At 47.1% G+C, this 20,350-nt stretch overlaps 1 protein-coding gene across 4 annotated transcripts in view; it reads left to right on the forward strand.

The window, feature by feature from the left end:
• The window catches only part of invs (inversin), a 425,788-nt gene that overhangs the window by 82,268 nt on the left and 323,170 nt on the right, over positions 1–20,350 (forward strand). For all 4 annotated transcript variants that reach the window (XM_085988195.1, XM_085988194.1, XM_085988197.1 and 1 more), the window contains exons 3-4: positions 18,301–18,468; positions 19,658–19,838. In XM_085988195.1, coding sequence (XP_085844321.1) covers positions 18,301–18,468; positions 19,658–19,838 — 349 coding nt within the window. The remainder of the gene's footprint in view (positions 1–18,300; positions 18,469–19,657; positions 19,839–20,350) is intronic.

The raw sequence follows: 20,350 nt of genomic DNA on the forward strand, positions 1-20,350 counted from the left end.
GGTGTATGATGAATGTTAGGTGAATTCTTCAAGGGAGAACCAGACCAAATACAATAAGTTGACAGGGGAAGTGAAGATGAAAATAAGATTGGCGAGGAGAGAATATGAGAGTAGAACGGCGGTTAACATAAAAGGAAATCCAAAAATCTTCTACCGGCATGTAAACAGTAAGCGGGTAGTAAGAGGTAGGGTGGGGCCTATTCGGGACAAAGAAGGTGATATATGCTTAGAGGCGCAGGGCAAGGCTAGAATACTCAATGATTACTTTGTATTGGTGTTTACTAAGGAGGTGGATGCTGACAATATTGTTAGAAATGGAAAAGGTAGAAGCAATGGAAGGGGTGAAAATTGATAGACATGATGCACTAGAAAGGCTGGGTATGCTTAGAGTGGACAAGTTGCCTGGTCCAGATGGCTTGCATCTCAGGTTGCTAAGGGAATTGGGGGAGGAGATAGCAGAAGGACTTGCCATAATTTTCCAATCTTCCCTAGATGCGGGGGAGGTTCCTGAGGATTGGAAAGTGGCAAATGTGTCACCATTGTTCAAGAAAGGGTGTAAGGACAATCCTTGTAACTGCAGGCCGGTCAGTTTAACATCAGTTGTGGGTAAAGTTTTAGAAACAATAATCAAGGAAAAAATTAACAGGCACTTGGAGAGGTTTAAGCTATTTAAGGAGAGCCAACACGGATTTGTAAAAGGCAGATTGTGTTTGACTAATCTAATTACATTTTTTGATGAAGTAACAGGGAGGATTGATGAAGGGAATGCAATGGATGTTGTCTACATGGATTTTAGGAAGGCGTTTGACAAAGTACCACATAGAAGGCTGGTTAACAAAATTGAGGCTCATGGAATCGGTGAGTCAGTTGGCAGCTTGGATAAGGAATTGGCTTAAGGACAGAAAACAGCGAGTAATGGTAAATGGCTGTTATTCAGACTGGAGGATGGTAGACAGTGGTGTTCCCCAAGGATCAGTGCTGGGGCCACTGCTTTTTTGGTATACATAAATGACCTAGATATTGGAATACAGAGTAGAATTTCTAAATTTGCCGATGACACCAAATTTGGGGGTGTGGTAAACAGTGAGGATGATACCAATTGACTGCAATAGGATATAGAAAGGCTAGCAGAATGGGCAGATAAGTGGCAGATGGAATTTAACACAGAGAAGTGTGAGGTGATGCATTTTGACAGAAGGAACAGGGAGAGGCAATATACACTTAATGGCACAGTTTTAAAGAGTGTGCAGGGACAGAGGGACCTGGGAGTTAATGCACATAGGTCCCTGAAGGTGGTGGGACATATTGAGGGAGTGGTTAGCAAAGCATATTGGATCTTGGGCTTCATAAGTAGAGAAGTTATGCTGAACTTTTATAAAATGCTGGTTAGCCCACAACTGGAGTAGAGTAGGCACTTGAGGGAAATAAACTTGCAGGGCTACGGGGATAGAGCAGGGAAATGGGACTGACTGGATTGCTCTGTAGAGAGCTGGTGCGGACTCGATGGGCTGAATGGTTCTGGTCACCACACTTTAGGAAGGATGTGAAGGCCCTTGAGAGGGTGCAGAGGAGATTTACCAGAATGGTTCCAGGGATGGGGGATCTTAGCTACAAGGACAGGTTGGAGAAGCTGGATTTGTTTTCATTAGAGCAAAGGAGGTTGAGGGGTGATTTGATAGAGGTGTACAAGATTATGACGGGTCTGGATAGGCTAGATGGGTAAAGGCTGTTCCCACTAGTTGATGGTACAAGGACTAGGGGACGCAGATTTAAGGTTTTGGGCAAGAGATACAGGGGGGACGCGAGGAAAAACTTTTTTACGCAGCGAGTGGTGAGAAGCTGGAACTCGCTGCCGAAGGAAGTGGTGGAAGCGGAGACACTCAATAATTTCAAGGGGAGACTGGATAGGCACTTGAGGGAAATAAACTTGCAGGGCTGCAGGGATAGAGCGGGGAAATGGGACTGACTGGATTGCTCTGTAGAGAGCTGGCATGGACTCGATGGGCTGAATGGCCTCCTTCTGTGCCGTCATGACTATATGACTCTAGGGCCTAGAAATTCAGTTAGGGGCGCCCAGCTCGCCTGGGCGCCGGAATTACCGCTGCGCGCGGAGCCACTTGCGCCAGCGGGAAATTCACTTTCAGCGCCCCAAGTGGAAGCCGGCCGCTAAACAAGGGTTTCGGCGCCCCGCTTGGGGCGCTGAAACTGAATATCGGCGTGCAAAGTGCCGCAGCGCCACCCGCTGCGGCACGGCAGCCTGCGGTACTGCAGGCCTTCCTCTCAGTCTTAAGGGGGAGGTGCCTGCAACAGCGCGATCCCTGCTCGCGAGTGCCGGCAAATGAGCCCGGCACCAAGGAGAAGTGCCGGGCTCTCTGGAAACAGCCGGCAATGCCGCGGGGGGGGGGGGTGTAGGAGGCCGGGGAAGGAGGTGCGGGCAGGCGGCCGCCGAAAAAGCGGCCGGCCGCACCTCCACCTTAACTCGCCCCAGTACCGGCACAGGTAGGCCCCGTGTACCGGTCGCTGTTTGCGGCCGGCGCAGGCGAGGCGGCAGCAACCAAATATGGCCAGCGGGTTGATAGCGGGGCGCTGCGCACACCGATGACGTCATCGGTGGCGGCGCAGCACTAATGGCTAACGCCGCCATTAACGCCCCGCTAAATATCGCGGTAGGTTTGCACAGTGGCGCAAAAGCCCTCTTTGGGCGCAAACTGGTGGCGCAGGCCACTGAATTTCTAGGCCTATAACTTTCCATTTGATCAGGCGTGGCTAGTTCTGGAGCACAAGTCTTCAGCACAACAGCTGGGATGTTGTCGGGGCCCATGGCCTTTGCTGTATCCAATGTGCTCAGCCGTTTCTTGATATCACGTGGAGTGAATTGAATTAGCTGAAAACTGGCTTCTGTGATGGTGGGGACCTCAGAAATAGGGATGTTCGGCACTTCTGGCTGACGATGGTTGCAAACACTTCAGCCTTGTCTTTTGCACTCACGTGCTGGGCTCCACCATCATTGAGGGTGGGGATATTCATGGAGCCTCCTCCTCCCGTTAGTTGTTTAATGGTCCACCACCATTCACGACTGGATGTGGCAGGGCTGCAGAGCCTTGATCTGATCCGTTGATTGTGGGATCGCTTAGCCCTGTCTATAGCATGGTGCTTCCGCTGGTGGTTTAATTTAGATGGTATATGTCAAAAGAACCTTTGGGAACTGTTGACCTCCCATCCAGCTTTCCAAATTGTCATTGTTGGCAAGAGCAGTTAGGGTCTTCAGTCTTGAAATGGAAACTAATGAATAATTACATGAATAATTAAAAAAAACTTAATGATGTAGCTTAGGAATATTCATATTTTAATAATGCTGACTCTGAAGTCATTTGAACAAAGTTTGGAAATTTAGAAAGACTATCAGCTACAAGAAAACAACTCAATGAAGGTATTCATCATTCCAGTTGCTATATATTGAAGAACTGTGAACTATCCAGATATTGCATGAAAGACCCTATAAGAATTTGAGCATTCTTGTAAATTCATAATGGTTAACATCAACTGGTATGACAAAGTCATCAATGTGGAGATTTTAAAAATGCTAGACATAAAGCATATAATTTGGTCGCTATCCTTTAAGACAGGAAAACCTAAAGTTTTTGATCAGTATTATTTTAACACTGGAGTTAACACATTTATTTTAAGCGGGTTAACGCTGGTGTTAAAATAATGGCAATGGCAAAATCTAGTCTGAGCAATAGAGTGAACGGAGCTAACAAATGAATTTCAACAACAACAACTTGCATTTATATAGCGCTTTTAATGTAGTAAAAAGGTTCCAATGCATTTCACAGGAATGTTATCAAACAAAATTTGACACCGAGCCACATAAGGAAATAATAGGACAGATGACCAAACCTTGGTCAAAGACGTAGGTTTTAAGGAGCATCTTAAAGGAGGAGAGAGAAATAATGCTAAACATGAATCTGCACATCACTCTTCAGGGATCTGAAAGAAGGCGGCTACACAGACAAGATATTCAAGTATCTGCAAATGTTGATGAAGTACAGAATAGAGAACATGGCCTGGAATAAGTCATGTTATTAATTTCATCCAGTACAATACAGCTGAAAGATAAATGGAGATATCTGGAACCTGGATAAATAAAGATAGAAAAATGACATCTAGTATCTAACTTGCTCAAATTGTTTAATGGACTTGATTTTGTAACCTGTTTCACCTGATTATCCTAGAAATATTCTTTTATTTTGGCTTCAATAAAATTTTAAATAATAGACAACAATACAACAAACCTACATTTATATAGCATCTTTCACAGCATCAGAACATCCCAAAGCACTTCACAGCCAATGAGGTACTTCTGAAATCTAATCAATGTTGTAATGACCGGAAACATGGTATCCAATTTGTGCATAGCTAGGTCCCACAAACAAAAACGAGATAGATGACCAGATAATCAGTTTTAGTGCTGTCCATTGACGGATAAATGTTGGGCAGGAGACCAGGGTGAACTCTCCTGATCATCTTCATATAGTGCCATGGAATCTTTTGCATTCATCTGAGAGGATAGACAGTTTGATGTCTCAACTGTAGGATTGTTCCTCCAGCAGTGTTGCAATCTCTCAGTACTGCACTAAAGTATCAGCCTAGATTATGTGCTGAAGTCTCTGGAGTGGGGCTTGAGCCCATGACCTTCTGACTCAGAAGCAACAGTTATGCTGCTGAGCCCTAGCTGACATGTAAAAAGGGAAATGCGAGGGCCGGTCTTAACCCTACCCACCTAGTATAAACAGGCGAGAAGGCAGTTAAAATCGACTGGGTGACTTAACCGTCAACATCCTGGATGATCCTGCCAGCTTCAATTTTAACCTGTTCTTCTGAGCAGATGACAAGGACACCTGCCTGAAGCCGGGCGGGGTCTTTCTTTAAATATGCAGATCGGGGTCAGATAATGTTTTACTTTTTTCAGTTAATCGCCAGTTGATTTTGTCCTAATTTAATAATAAATATTATGGTGAAAAACAAAATAATTATTTGTACCTTTAATTTATTCTCTCCTAATCTCTGTTACTCACTCGCAGGCCCAGCCATTCTGCATTCCACCATTTAGGGCATTAGACGGTTATGATTCTACTCCTGCTTAATATTGAGATGTGCTTCTGTATCCTAACAATACATTAGTATACTGTTTCATATTATTTGTAAATTATGTTATTTCTTTGCTTTATAGTTGGAATTATAAGAAGTTAGCAAACTTGGTTGTATTCAATGTAGTTTGTTATCATGTACATGAGCTGCAATTATGTGACTTAATTTAAAAAAAGAAGCTTCTATTAAAATTTTATTTTAGATCAACTGATTTATATATCTACATTTTTAATATTTGCTGTGTATTTTGCTTTGTTGTAATAGTTTAGGGGAAATGTGTCAACAGTATGATTATTTCTTTACATTTACAGGCCTAGAAATTCGGTTGTTTGCGCCAGCGGTTAGCGCCTAAAGAGACCGAGAATTGGGGCGTTACCTAATGTTGGGGCGGGCGCAATGAAGATAACGACAACTCCCATATTGACTATACATTTAACGCCTGCGCTAAGTGTTTGCGCGCACCCGCGAGCGCAAGCAGATCATGACGTCATTTCATTGTGCAACGCCTTTTAGGGGCGCCTGAGCGGATATTGGGTGGCGCCCGGAGCCTTTACGCCTAGCGCTATTAGTGACAGTTCGAAGGATCGTTAGCAGGCCCTTCTCGGAGTCGGGGGGCGCTATTTAAAGGGGACAGCTCTAGTATAGAAGCTTCAGCCACTTGGCCTGTTCATTGCGATCGTTGGTGCAGAGAGTTGGTGAGCTACTGTGGAGCAGAGTTTTTGGAATTTAGCATTAGAGTACTTGGGACCCTCAAACCTGTCCGGAGCAGTTGGAGCACTAGACCTAACAGCCTTTTGACCAACTGGCATCGGAATGGGAGATGCTTTGGAGGGTGACGGCCTCATGGCCGAACACTATGAAGGGGCAGAGAGACGGCGGGAGAGAGGGCCGGGATTGGCCAGAAGGAGGAGGGGCAATGGAGGTCGGCCAACCCGAGGGTATGCTGCGAGGGTCTTTAGGCAGCAGGTGTCATACCTTGACATGTCGGAGGAGCAGTGTGTGCGAAGGCTCCGAATCGGGAGGGACGTTGTTACTGAGCTGTGCCACCTGCTTGCTGAGGATCTGCAGCCGCGTCTACGGTGCAGGACCTCTCTGTCGGTGGCCGTTAAACTGACTGTTGCCCTCAATTTTTATGGCAACGGATCCTTTTAGTCAGCCATTGGGGACATTGCGAATATCTCTCAGGTTGCAGTGCACTGTTGCATCCGGCAAGTTACAGCTGCCCTTTATAGGCGAAGGCGTCACTTCATCACCTTCCCTCTGACCCTGGAGAAGCAGGCGGAGGAGGAGGAGGAGCATGCGGACGAGGAGGAGGAGGAGGAGGAAGATGGAAGGGCTCCTGAAAGTGGAAGGGCCATCCGTCAGAGGCTCATCAGGACTCGTATCGAGGCTCCTCTGGCGGAATGATGAGTGTATTTACTCCTGCGCACTTTGGATGTTTGAAAGCCTCTGAAGGCCAGCATCACTGTAATTAGTCATGTGCACCATAGCACATTAAAACTTCTCTTTATTGTCACAAAAGTCTTTCATTACAGCGAAACAACATCATTTCAACAGAAACCATGACTAACAAAATAACAGTAAACTCTTCGGCAAAGCCGCAAAACTAAACAAACCATTTCCAACAATTACAACAGGTGAGGGTGTCCTTGAATTTGGACAAAGAAACGTCTCAGCACCTCCCTCTACTGCTGGCCCCTTGATGGAGAACGACTTCTCTTTCGCGGTCGGCCCCTTCCCTCCCTGCTGCTCCTACGTAATTGAACCCCAGTGGCGGGGTCAAGGCTGGGGGACGCCTGCTGACTGTGTGGAAGCGCAGAAACCCCTGAGGGACGGCCTGGCCGACCTCTGGGCTTGGAGGGTGCGGACGCAGGATGCTTGATCTGAGCATGGCTGGAAGCAGTGTGCCCTGCAGGTGGTGGCAGCTGCACTGCAGACGTACCAGCGCTGGCATGTGCAATGGTCACCTGCCGAGAGAGGACACCTGCACCATGGTCGGACGGCACACTAGCTCTCTGAGGGGACCGGCTCGGCTCATCCGCCACAATCGCCTGCTCCACTGATTCCTGGCCTTGCATGGGACTGGAAGGGCCCGGGGTGATCCTAGCTGATGCAGATAGGGTGGCTGCAGTGAGAGTTCGCGTTACCTCAATCTGGGTGTGGACGAGGCCGGCAAGTGACTGCGTGGCAGCAGTGAGGACCTGTGAGCCAGGTGCCAGTGCTTCGGAGAAGCCCTGGACAGTTCTTTCCATTGCTTCGGACAAGGCCGGTGCCGACCGCTCCACTGCCTCGGACAAGCCCTGGACAGACCTTTCCAGGGATTGTCCGAAGCCCTGAACAGTCCTTTCCATAGCGGCCTCGAAGCCCTGCACAGTCCTCTCCATTGTTGGCCCGAAGCCCTGGACAGTCCTCTCCATTGTTGCCCCGAAGCCCTCGAGAGTCCTCTCCATTGATGGCCCGAAGCCCTGGATAGTCCTCTCCATTGTTGCCCCGAAGCCCTCGAGAGTCCTGTCCATTGTTGCCCCAAAGCCCTGGAGAGTCCTCTCCATTGTTGCCCCGAAGTCCAACACACTCTTTGCCAGTGTATCTATTGACTGAGGCATCCTCCCCACTGCAGCCATCAGCTCAGTGTGCCTGAGCCGGGCCTGGGTGCTCATTTCAGCCAGGCGACGCACCTCCTCTGCACTCTGTGCAGCAGTCATCACAACCTGCCTTGCCCTCCGGGGAGACGGTGGTCGAACTTGCCTACCCCCCTTGCGTTGCTGCATGCCGCTTGTTCCGGCAACTGGCTGATCCTCAGAGCCCCCCCCCTCCCCTCCAGGGAACTACTATCCCCAGTCTGTAGATGTGTATGCTCCCCTGAGATTGGAACGGATGGTCCGGCTTCCTCCTGATCCTCGCCTCCGGAGGCACTGGCACTGGCAGCTTCAGGGCGTTGAGCCCGAGTTGGTGATGCATCATCTGAAAGCAGGGAGGTGGAAGAGTGGCTTTAGCAAAAGGACAGGTTGGCGGAAAGGCATGGCAGATTGCGGCAAGGCTCTGACATGGCTGCACACTGAGGAAGCATGCTGGCGGGGGGACCAAGTGAAAGGAAACAGCTGAAAAAGGAGAGAGCCTTACCCTCGCTGTCGGAAATGGGGTCGGCAGCTGCAGTGGTAACAGGACCAGACAGACGTCCTCCAAGAATCTGGTGCACTCTCTCCTCGAGATCCGTCAGAGTGACGACTTGTGGAGGCCCGCCACCGGTTCGAGTCTGCTCCTTTCGCCTCGCCGCCAGCTTGGACTGCAGGGGAAAGAAGGGGAAGTTCTGTAACATGAGGCCTTCAGAGATCATCGCATGCCCCCCATGGTGCAAGAGCCCTTACATGAGGCCTTGAGTGAAATGTCCATGTGTGTGCCCAGAAAGGGCCATGGGTGCTTGCTGACAGATGGTCATTAGGGCATCATGGCAACAAGGTGCTCGAAGTCAGCTGCAGATGGAGGGAATCAGAAGTTTGCATAACCAGCACTCACCCTAACGACCCGAGTGAGGTCGTTGAATTTCTTCCTGCACTGAACAGGGGTCCTGGTCGCCATGCTGTTGGAGTACACCCTCTGAGAAACCTCTCTCCAAGATCGCCGGTAAGCCTTTTGATTCGGCCTCTTGCCATTGTCAGGATATAGAACATCTCGACGGCGCTCAACTGCAGACACCAACTGGTCCAGAGCCTCAGTGCTGAAGTGCTCTGCTCTCTGTCTCACCTTCTCCATCCTGACCAAGTTTCTTGCGCCAGAGAAGGGCGAGTGCCGATTCTGAGGCCTACAGGGCGTTGAGTGTGGCAGCTCAGGCTGACTGACCCACCCCTTTAAGAGCCGGCCGGTGCCTGGAAATCTCGTGGTTTCCGGTAATTGAGATCACCTGCGCTGCGCCCGTCCGTGCCGATATTGGGTAGCGCCTGAACTTTTGCGCCTTGGGAGCCCCGTGCAACGTCTGAGTTCGCGCCTCAATCCCCTTTGTGGGGCGATGCAACCCAATATCTCGCCAGGCAGCGATAAGTTTCGTCTGGCTATAAACTTTGCGCAGCGCCAGTTCTAATGCCTCAAGTGGGGCTATACCCAATTTCTAGGCCACAGTTTTTAATTAATCTACGCATCGCCCTTTGGTGATCTCCTGAGCAAGCAGGGAATCAGCTTCCATATGTACGCTGACAACATACAGCTCTGCCCCCCCCGCCCCGCAGCCCTTCCCTCAACATGATGACTTTTTTGTGTTTTCAAAGTACCTATCTGATTTTAAACTGTGGATCAGTTAAAATTTCCTCCAACTGAACTGAACCAAAGACATTGGCCGGAATTTTATGTACCTGGGTTGGGTGCGGGCTGTCGGTAAGGCAGGTTGCGACCCCGTTGTTGCTTCCATCCCGCTGCAGAAATCGACTTTGCACTATTGGGGTCTATTAAGCCCACCCTGCGCGTTACCCGGCCCTGTTAAATGGTGCGGGTCTGGTGCACACTGGAGGTTTTGATTGCTCCAAACAGTTGGAGAGATGGCTGCACAGAGGCAGAGGGCTGCACCCAGGTTCTTCGATTGCTCCCTCCATATGCTTGTGGAGGGAGTCAGAGCACGCAGGGAGGTCCTCTTCCCTTCCAGTGGGCGGAAGAGACCTCCCCAGGAGACAAAAAGAGCCTGGCTCCAAATTGCAGAGGAGGTCAACAGCAGGAGGACACAAATAACATCCCAGAGATGTTGGGGAACATAGGGTCTGATGAAAGGGAGGAACTGAAAGAAATCCGTATTTGTAGGGAAATGGTGTTAGGGAAATTGATGGGATTGAAGGCCGATAAATGCCCAGGGCCTGATAATCTACATCCTAGGGTACTTAAGGACGTTGCCCTAGAAATAGTAGATGCATTGCTGATCATCTTCCAACATTCGATAGAATCTGGAACAGTACCCATGGATTGGAGGGTAGCTAATGTTACCCCACTATTCAAAAAAGGTGGTAGAGAGAAAACGGGGAATTACAGATCGGTAAGCCTGACATCAGTAGTGGAGAAAATGCTAGAGTCCATTATAAAAGATGTAATAGCAGAGCACTTGGAAACCAGTGACAGGATCAGACAAAGTCAACATGGATTTACAAAAGGTAAATTGTGCTTGACTAATCTACTGGAATTTTTTGAGGATGTAACTGGTGAAATAGATAAGGGAGAACCAGTGGATGTGGTATATTTGGACTTTCAGAAGGCTTTCAATAAGGTCCCGCATAAGAGATTAGCGTGTAAAGTTAAGGCACATGGGATTGGGGGAAAGGTATTGACTTGGATAGAGAACTGGTTGGCAGACAGGAAGCAAAGAGTTGGAATAAACGGGTCTTTTTCCAAGTGGCAGGCAGTGACTAGTGGGGTACCGAAGGAATTGGTCCTTGGACCCCAGCTATTCACAATATATATTAATGATCTAGACGAGGGAACTAGATGTAATATCTCCAAGTTTGCAGACGACACAAAGCTGGGTGGGCGTGTGTGCTGTGAGGAGGATGCCGAGAAACTCCAGTATGATTTGGACAGGTTGGGTGACTGGGCAGAAGCATGGCAGATGCAATATAACGTTGATAAATGCGAGGTTATCCACTTTGGTGTCAAAAACAGGAAGGCAGATTATTATCTGAATGGCAATAGATTGGGAGAAGGGGAAGTGTAACGAGACCTGGATGTCCTTGTGCACCAGTCGCTGAAGGTAATCATGCAGGTGCAGCAGGCGGTTAAGAAGGCAAATGGTATGTTGGCCTTCGTAGCGAGAGGGTTTGAGTACAGGAACAAGGATGTCTTGCTGCAGTTGTACAGGGCCTTGGTGAGACCACATCTTGAGTATTGTGTGCAGTTTTGGTCGCCTTATCTGAGGAAGGATGTTCTTGCCATGGAGGGAGTGTAGCGAAGATTCACCAGGCTGATACCTGGGATGGCAGGAATGACGTATGAGGGGAGATTGGGTCGATTGGGCTTATACTCGCTGGAGTTTAGAAGAATGAGAGGGGATCTCATTGAAACTTATAAAATTCTGACAGGACTAGACAGACTAGATGCAGGAAGGATGTTCCCAATGGTCGGGGAGTCCAGAACCAGGGGTCATAGTCTAAGGATAAGGGGTAAGCCATTTAGGACAGAGATGAGGAGGAATTTCTTCACCCAGAGAGTGGTGAACCTGTGGAATTCTCTACCATAGAAGGCAGTAGAGGCCAATTCATTAAATATATTCAAGAAGGAGTGGATATATTTCTTAAGGCTAAAGGGATCAAGTGATATGGGGAGAAAGCAGGGACAGGGTACTGAATTTGGATGATCAGCCATGATCTCATTGAATGGTGGAGCAGGCTCGAGTGGCCGAATGGCCTACTCCTGCTCCTATCTTCTATGTTTCTAGCAGGGATGTGTTCAGGAGGACCAGGGTGCAGTGCCAGAAACGTTTCAATAATCTCATTAGATCAGGAAAGGTGAGTACAAAGCCACACTCAACTTCATCCTGCTCTGCCTCTCATCACATCCCCATCACTCTGCCTTCCCAACCCTACTCCTGCATATCATTACTCACACCAACATACCTTGCACATCCACCCATCCCTCTCTCCCTATCTACATTATTACATCTTCATCTCACCAGCCAACCCTCACACTCACCCTCATCCTAGTGCAATCATACCAACTAACAACCTGCAAGGAGGCCACTTGGCATTGCCACCCCAATCCATCATAGTCTCCCTCTAAAGATGTAACCCATCCATTCCTTACACTCATTCCATCGCTCTCACTCAACCTTCTCTTTCCCTCCTTGCAGGAGCATAGAGCGCACAATAAGAGAGAGAGGGAGAGAACGGGAGGTGGGCGTCCATCATTTGCCACCCTCACAACAGCAGAGGAGGCTGCATTGGAAGTAGACGAGCAGCTGGAAGTGGGAGAAGGAGAGAGGGGGACATCTCAGCAACCTGATGACAGAATTACATATCATACAGCTACATGGCGTACATCAGTCACTCATGTGAGGCCTGATGTCATCAACCACTGAATGGTCATCATATGCATAATGGTATGTGTACCCATTCTTCATATGGCATATCCAACTCATCTCTTTACTCTCCTACAGGTCCAACAAGAACAACCCCCCTCCCTCCCCCCCCACTGTCGAGGAGGAAGAGGACGAGGACTCCTCAGAGGAGCCTCCAGCCTCTGAGGGCGCAGCGTCACCAGACATGAGCACACCCAACGCCAGCGCAGAGACACACACCTTGGTGGGTCCCACGCGAATTAGAGTAGTGTTGTCACAGAGTCCATCACAAGTGAGCAAGAGCAGATGGTGGAGACAGGGACAGCAGTGGAGACTCCTCACCGGAGGGAGCAGGATGCTCCCAGCTCTGCTCTGCTGCATGCAGATGCTGAGCAGTGGGGGCCATCCAGAAAGAGGGCGATCCTGGAGGCGCAGCAAGAAGTGCAGGAGGCTCAGACATGTTTTGCGACCACGATGTCTGTAAATGTTCACAGAATGGAGGAGTCCATCTCCAACATGAGCACCACCGTGTCGCAGGCGATGGCGACTGTAGGCTCTTCCATGGATAGGATGGCCAACTGCATGGACATAAGAACATAAGCAGCTAATGTGCCCCTCACAGGAGCACATGGTCTCTATGGAGAATAGATGGCTATCTATGGAGCATAGATGGTAGAGGCTCATAGACCTACTGTCTAGAAGGGAGGTCTGCGTAGACATGGGTCCTCATGGCCCCACTGATGTGCAGCAAGGTGCTCTCCAGCTCCTTGCTAGCAGGGAAGTGCGGGTGGCCCGTGAGCTGGATGACGGGGAGAGGGAAGTGTGGACTCCTCTCAAAGTGCTTACACTTCTCCCCCATTGCCAATCCCTCAGGCAGAGCCCCAGGTGGCTCCTCAGATCTTGATGGCCAAGTCTGCCCCTGCACAGTCACAGGAGGAGCAGACTTCGGCAGGGCCATCACAGACTCCAAAACCCAGAGGACGTCTGCCAAGAGTGTCTAAGCAGTTGCAGCAGGGAAGTGAGCAGGCTGCCACTACCTCTGCTGAAGCCACAGGGGTAGCACCTCGTAGAAGCACGCGGAAGAGAAAGATGACACCCAAGTAGATTCACAAGGGTAGCCACTTGGGTGTTTTAGTCAATGTTAATGTCAAGTTTCTGTTAATGTCGTGTGAACCATAAAAATCTGTATTTTCACCACTTTCCCATCTTGGACACATTTGTGTGCACCTTTGGAAGTGGTTTAGTTAGTTGCAGTGAATGGTGAGACATAACGTTACCTCCAGTAATGCTGGTCAGTGTGAAAGGAATGGCTTGGTTATCATAGGGATCCTCTATGGTGTTGCTGTAGGGTGGTGCCAACCTGGCGCAGCATGTGGCAGCCGTATGGGTATACTGCGTAAAGTTAAGTAAATCTGGACATGATGAGGCCATCCTTGGCCTCCCAGGCAGCAATGTGCTCAGGCGCTGGTGGGATCTGGCCTGCAGGTTCCTCCTGCTCCTCCTCCTTGTCTTCCAGCTGATGCTCCTCCTTCTCTGAAGAGGCTGTGCGCTCAGTGCCTTGCTCCTCATGCAGCGTTAATCCTCGCTGCTGCTTGTGCAGGGCGCAGCAGTCCACAACGATTCAGGAGACTCTGGCTGGTGCGTACTGAAGGACTCCTCCAGATCTGTCAAGGAATCTGAAGTGAATTTTGAGCATGCCTATTGTCTGCTCTATGACACATCTGGTGGAAATGTGGCTTTCATTGATTCTTTCCTGGGCCTCGGTACTTGGCCTCCTCAAGGATGCCATTAGCCACGTCTTCAGTGCATAGCTCTTGTCTCCAAGCAGCCAGATGAAAAGTTTGTTTGAAGGAGTGAAGAGCTGAGGGAGGGTGGACTAGCGAAGGACGAAAGAGTCATGGCGGCTGCCGGGGAATTTGGCTCACACATGCATGATGATCTTCCTATTGCTGCAGACCAGCTGCACATTGAAGGAGTGGAAGCCCTTGCAGTTGACAAAGACTCCTGGGTTATGATGGGGTGCCCGGATTGCTACATGTGTGCAGTTGATGCCGCCCTACATTCATGGGAAGCCAGCCAGAGTGGCAAAGCCGAGCGCCCACTCAGTAACATTGGCTTCATCAGTGACAAAGTTGATATAATTGGCTGACTTGTCAAACATGGCATCGGTGACCCATGTGATGCATCTGTAGGCGGCCGACTGCGAGATGCTGCAAATGTCTGCTCCAGATCCCTGGAAGGAGCCTGAAGCGAAGAAGTTGAGGGCGGTGGTGACTTTGACAGCCACTGGTAAGGCGTGTCCACCCACTCCTCTGGGCAGCAGGTCTTGCTCGAGCAATGTGCCAATGTCTGCAATGACCTGGCGTGATAGCCTGAACCTTCTTTGGCACTGCTATTCAGTCATGTTGAGGAAGCTCATCCTCTGCCTGTATACCCTGTGTTGGGGGTATTGCCTCCGATGTGGTACAACTTTGCACTGCTGCCCTCTGTCCTGTGCAACATCAGGTGGTTGAGGAGAAGGTTGGTGGTGGTGTTGTTGGTGCTGCTGGTGTGCCTGGTGCTGCTGGTCCGATTCTGAGGACCAAGGTGACACAGTTTAAACGGCACCCATGCTGATGGAATAGATGGCAGGTCAAGTAAAGATCAGAGGAGCAAGCTGTCAATGGTGTGATAGGTTGTAACAATGAGGTGAGACTGAATGGCGACTTTTCTGGAAATACTTGCAGCCTGTAGAAAGCTAAATGTGTGCTGGGAATGCAGTCAACACCAGTGAGGTGGGAGGTTTTATAGTACATTTCATGCTGTCATCTAATCAGCTGGAGCAATGGCCACTCAACTCCCGCCTCAGGCTGACAAACATGGTTCCCGAGCTGCGTGAATCCCGTGGGCAGCCAGGGAAATTTGAAAGGTCGGCTGAAAAAGGCTCTTAAGGGTTGCCCGCCTCTGCCATTCGAGTTGCTGCCGCACTGGCAAATGCGCCCGGGGGAAAGGCGTGTGGGGCGGGATGACGGCGGGTTCCCGACCCGCTACAACTTATTTCAAATTTCCCACCCGACCTGCCTCCAATCGCGCCCGCATGGACCCCAGAAAAATCAGGCCTCTGTTTTCAACACCCGTCATGAACTCTGTTCCTTTGCCACTGACACTATTTCCCTCCCTCCTCCCCTCCCCCCGCCCCACCTCCACCTCGGCCCCTAGCCACTTGTTCAATTTGAGTCATATTGTGTAAAATCTTGGCATCCTGTTTAACCCAAAATTGAATATCAAACTCCATATCCTATCCATCACCAAGATCACTTCCTCCTTAGAACATCTCCCCTTCTGCCCTTAGCCCCTGCACCACCGTCACAACCCTTACTCACACTTTTGTCATGTCTAGACTCGATTTCTCAAATTACCTCCTTGCCAGCCTCCCATTTTCCACCCTCCATAAGCTCCAAATTGTACCAAACAGCTGTCTGCTGCCCTGCATTAAGTCCACTCACCAATTAACGTCCTCGCTAGTCTATGCTGGCTCCTTGACCACAATGGGTGGAATTTAAAATACTCATCCTCGTCTTCAAATCCCTCCATGGCATCACCCTACCCTAAATCTATGACTGCTGCCCTTCAATCCCCTGATTCTAGTCTTCAGTGTATACTCCTGTCCTTTTGCCACACCGTCAGTGGTAGAACCTTCAGCTGCCTTGGCCCTACTCTCCAGAACTCTCTCCTGAAACTCTCTGTCTTTCCACTTTTTTGTCCACCTTTAAAAGGCTTCTTTAAACCCATCTTTTCAGATGTCATTAACTCTCCTACCATAGCGATGTCCATTCCTTTTTACTTTTTCACTCAGTAAAGTGCCTTGGGATGTTCATCTATATTAAAGGTGCTATATAAATGCAAGTTGATACTGTGGTAAATAGAAGGCAGCTGTTGTATTCTTCTGATAATGCAACATTTCACTTGTGATCAATGAATGAAGCATCCAAGTTTTTGGTTGTTATCCATGGCTAGACTTAATTTATTTGTTATTTTTCAAGAAGGTAGTCTTGGTTTGAGCTTAATATTTCTGGGAACAAAAAAGGAGGGTAAACTGAGGGAAAATATTAAAATCTATGTTTAATTTTTAAAAATGGAAGCATGATGTCAGTTTGAAACATGCTTTTCTTTCAAAGTCAGTGTGCTCTCTCTCTACTGTTTCTAGATTTACAACCCTGCAAGCTCAGTATTTTGGATTATGTGAGTTGCATCTGGTTGCCAATGGGTTTTTAAAATTTTATTTTTGTACTCATCAAGGTGAGGGAGTGTTTGTGCTGGGTAATGAAATATTTTCCATTTCAAGCACCCAGTTTCAAAATCAAGCACTCCAGGTTAGGCATAGGATAGTGTGATACAAATGAAAGCATCTTGTACTGTACTTCAACAATATGTCTGAACCGCAACCTCAGAATAGCACCCCTTATTGTACCAGTATGGCATTTTTTCCAGTTCGCACGCCAACCATCTTCAGATTATCTGAATAACATTGCCAGTTAGTGCTGAATTTGGAGCAGTTTTGTGCCCATGCCCACTAGGAATTCGATCGCGATGACCCAAACAATGTGCAGTAAACAAATTTTGTTCAAGGTTATTTATTTTTATTCACTTCTTGTTGCAGGGTATTTGTATTCAAAGTTACAGCAGGAATGTAAAGATACTGAGATAAGCGTAATCAATTGTCTGATTTAATTTAGATATACTTAAGTGCAAAATCTTTAACAGTGGGAGTACAATCAAAACAATTATTTCCACATTAGATTATCAGCAGGTTGCAGTTAGTCATCAAACGAGAATGTTGAATCTGAAAGAAACTCCCAGACATTTAATTGAAATATCATGCAGACAAAAAAAAAAGACTCACTAATAATTAGATTGATAAAGCTATTTATAATGTTGGTTGGGTGGACTGGTGCTCTCTAGCCAGGAAAGTGCTGCTTCATATATTAATTTTCTGTCTACAGATACTGCTAATAGAATCATAGAATGGTTACAGCACAAGAGGAGGTCATTCGGCCCGTTGAACCTGTGTCGGCTCTCTGCAAGAGCACTTCAGCTAGTCCCACTCCCCCTCCCTTCCCCTGTAATTCTGCAAAATGTTTTCCTTCAAGTACTTATCCAATTCCCTTTTGAAAGCCACAATTGAGTCTGCCTCCACCACCCTTTCAGGCAGTGCATTCCAGATCCTAACCACTCGCTGAGTAAAAAAGTTTTCCTCATGTCGCCTTTGGTTCTTCCACCAATCACCTTAAATCGGTGTCCTCTGGTTCTTGACCCTTGCGCCAATGGGAACAGTTTCTCTCTCTCTACTCTGTCTAGACCCCTCATGATTTTGAACACCTCTATCAAATCTCCTCTCAACCTTCTCTGCTCCAAGGAGAACAACCCTAGCTTCTCTAGTCTATCCACGTAACTGAAGTCCCTCATCCCTGGAATCATTTTCGTAAATCTTTTTGCACCCTCTCTAAGGCCTTCACATCCTTCCTAAAGTACGGTGCTCAGAATTGAACACAATACTCCAGTTGAGGCCGAACCAGTGTTTTATAAAGGTTTCTCATAGCTTCCTTGCTTTTGTACTCTATGCCTCTATTTATGAAGCCCAGGTCCCTGTGTGCTTTTTTAACTGCTTTCTCAACCTGCCCTGCCACCTTCAACGATTTGTGCACATACATCCCCAGTTCTCTCTGTTCATGCACCCCCGTTAGGATTATACCCTTTAGTTTATATTGCTGATGGTGAAAATATTTCCAATTTTGTATATCTTTTAATGTATTTTTTATCTTTTCTCCTTCTTGCCTCATCCCTATCCATCCAACTCATGACATATTTCCTGGGTATATAATCTACACCCAGGCCGCTGCCAATGCCATTCTTGGTTTAGCCACTGGTTTGAATTGATTTCCTACATTTTACCTTTCTCTGCCTGTATAGAGGCACCTGGTCTTTATTCAATAGCTCCTTCTGACAGGACAGCTAAGATTAACAACTTACTCTGTTACTATAGCTAAACACAGTGTAGTTAGTGTTCCTGAACTAGAAAAGTACAGTAATCTGAAATCTACAATAATCTCAACTGCCCTGTTTTTAATTGTTTTTGTTAATTTCTATAGCAAACAGCGTTACACTGGAGTGCCTACTACAACCATCCGGAGCATGTGAAACTGCTGATAAAACACGATTCCAATATAGGCATTCCTGACATTGAAGGCAAAATCCCACTCCATTGGGCTGCCAATAACAAAGACACTACAGCCATTCACACAGTGAAATGCATTCTGGTAAGCATGTTGGTTCAAACGCTCCTGCAGTGACTGAAGACAATAGAAATTGCACTAAGTGTGGGAGTGGAACTAATAGGAGGTTGCTCTGCTGTATTGGTGTAACATCATAACTTCAGTCTATTAATAATTCAAAGTTATTTTGCGCTTTAAAAATTGAATTAACCAGTAATTCGAATTAAGCAACTGGAATCAAACGGTACAGGAGACTTCTTAGTTCAATTCAAATTCAGATAATCCAGTCATATGAGTTAAGCGGCTTGCATTATCAGGAGACTGTAGATCAATCTGGGCATGTAGCAGATGAGGATTAGCTCCAGTTTTGTTGATCTGTATTCTCAAACATTGGGAGTGCTATTAATTTGCTTTTCTTACAAAATCAATGCACTGCTTAAAACATATTGGGGTAGATTTGTGTCTGGGCCTACTTTTGGGCCCAGACACACATCTACCCCAAAATGGGCCTCATCTACATATTCGGGACGAGCTGCACAGGCAGTTCGCCCGCGAGAAAAGTCAATTTTAGGCTGCCTGTCTCACTGGCATCATCCCCTCGGATAAATTCTGGGGCGGGGTGGGAGGTGTGGTTTGAAGCGGGCATCAGTGGGGGGTGGGCGATCGTGAGAACTGTGGAACCAGGGGAGTACTTCTATTTCCTCCTGGCTCCACAGAAAGTTTTTTAAAATTAAAAATAACTTACTCGTATGCGGCCTGATAACAATTGAATATGTAAAGGGTTTATTGATTGAAATAATTTGGATAACATTTATCTTTTTAGTCAATTTTATTCATTAGGTGAGAACTCATATAAGGTATAAGGTACAATTTAATAGCTTATTAGTCTTTGGGACTGCGCTGAGGAACCATAATAACCTTTTCCTGTCCTGTACCTTCCTATGTGCTCAGGCCAGTCTGTGAAATGCTTTGTACCGTCTGTGTAGTGGGATAATCCATTTGGTAAAACCCTAGCTTGAACCCTTCCCTATAGTACAAAACTGAGAACTGTGGACTGACTTCATGTTTTGAAGCACTTCTTTAACTTTAGATTTTTGATTTTTGACTTATGAATATTTTTTGTGGTAAAAAATTATTTTTTCCCTTTGGTTAGATACTATTCAGAGGATTTACTAATTTTAAAAGTATTATTGGCAATGCATATTACAACATTCTAATTTTTTCCACCTGATAGGAGGCTGCTCCCACTGAATCACTATTGAACTGGCAGGACTATGAAGGACGAACACCACTTCACTTTGCTGTTGCTGACGGAAATGAGGCTGTAGTTGATGTATTGACCTTGTATGAAGGATGCAATATAACATCTTATGATAATTTATTTCGAACTCCTCTGCACTGGGCAGCTTTATTAGGTAATTAATACTAAAAGGGAGCTTAGGACATGTTCAGAAAGTCATTATTATAATTATGTATCTACAGATCTAGGACAGGTGAGTACAATCTGGATAAATTCCATTGTGAATTGTTTTAAATTCTAGGCTATCTGAGTTGACCATAGGGCCAAGACTTATTGTGCTTTACATTATTTTCATTTTTTCTAATCATTATGCATTTTATGGCTGATTTTAGATTTGAATTGTCTTGGCTCACAGCCTCTCCAAAAGAACAAGGACACAAACCATTCTTAGCCAGTGGCCCCAACACTTTTTTTATTACATTGTCACACAGTCACTTAGATTTCACTTTGGTCCATGTTAAGTTTGAAATTATCTTTTCTAGAAGTCCATTTTAACCCCACCTATACATCATGCCAATTTATTTGGGGTGACTGTGTGTCTGTAAATTTGAAATGCTCAGTATAGAATCTGTAATAATGGTTACTCTGCAAGTACTCTCCAGTTTCAGTAATGCCATTCTGTTAAGG

Source organism: Somniosus microcephalus, chromosome 5 (genome assembly GCF_052327205.1).
Source record: "Somniosus microcephalus isolate GS21.2 chromosome 5, FLI_Smic_1.0, whole genome shotgun sequence".
NCBI classification, from domain to species: Eukaryota; Metazoa; Chordata; class Chondrichthyes; order Squaliformes; family Somniosidae; genus Somniosus; species Somniosus microcephalus.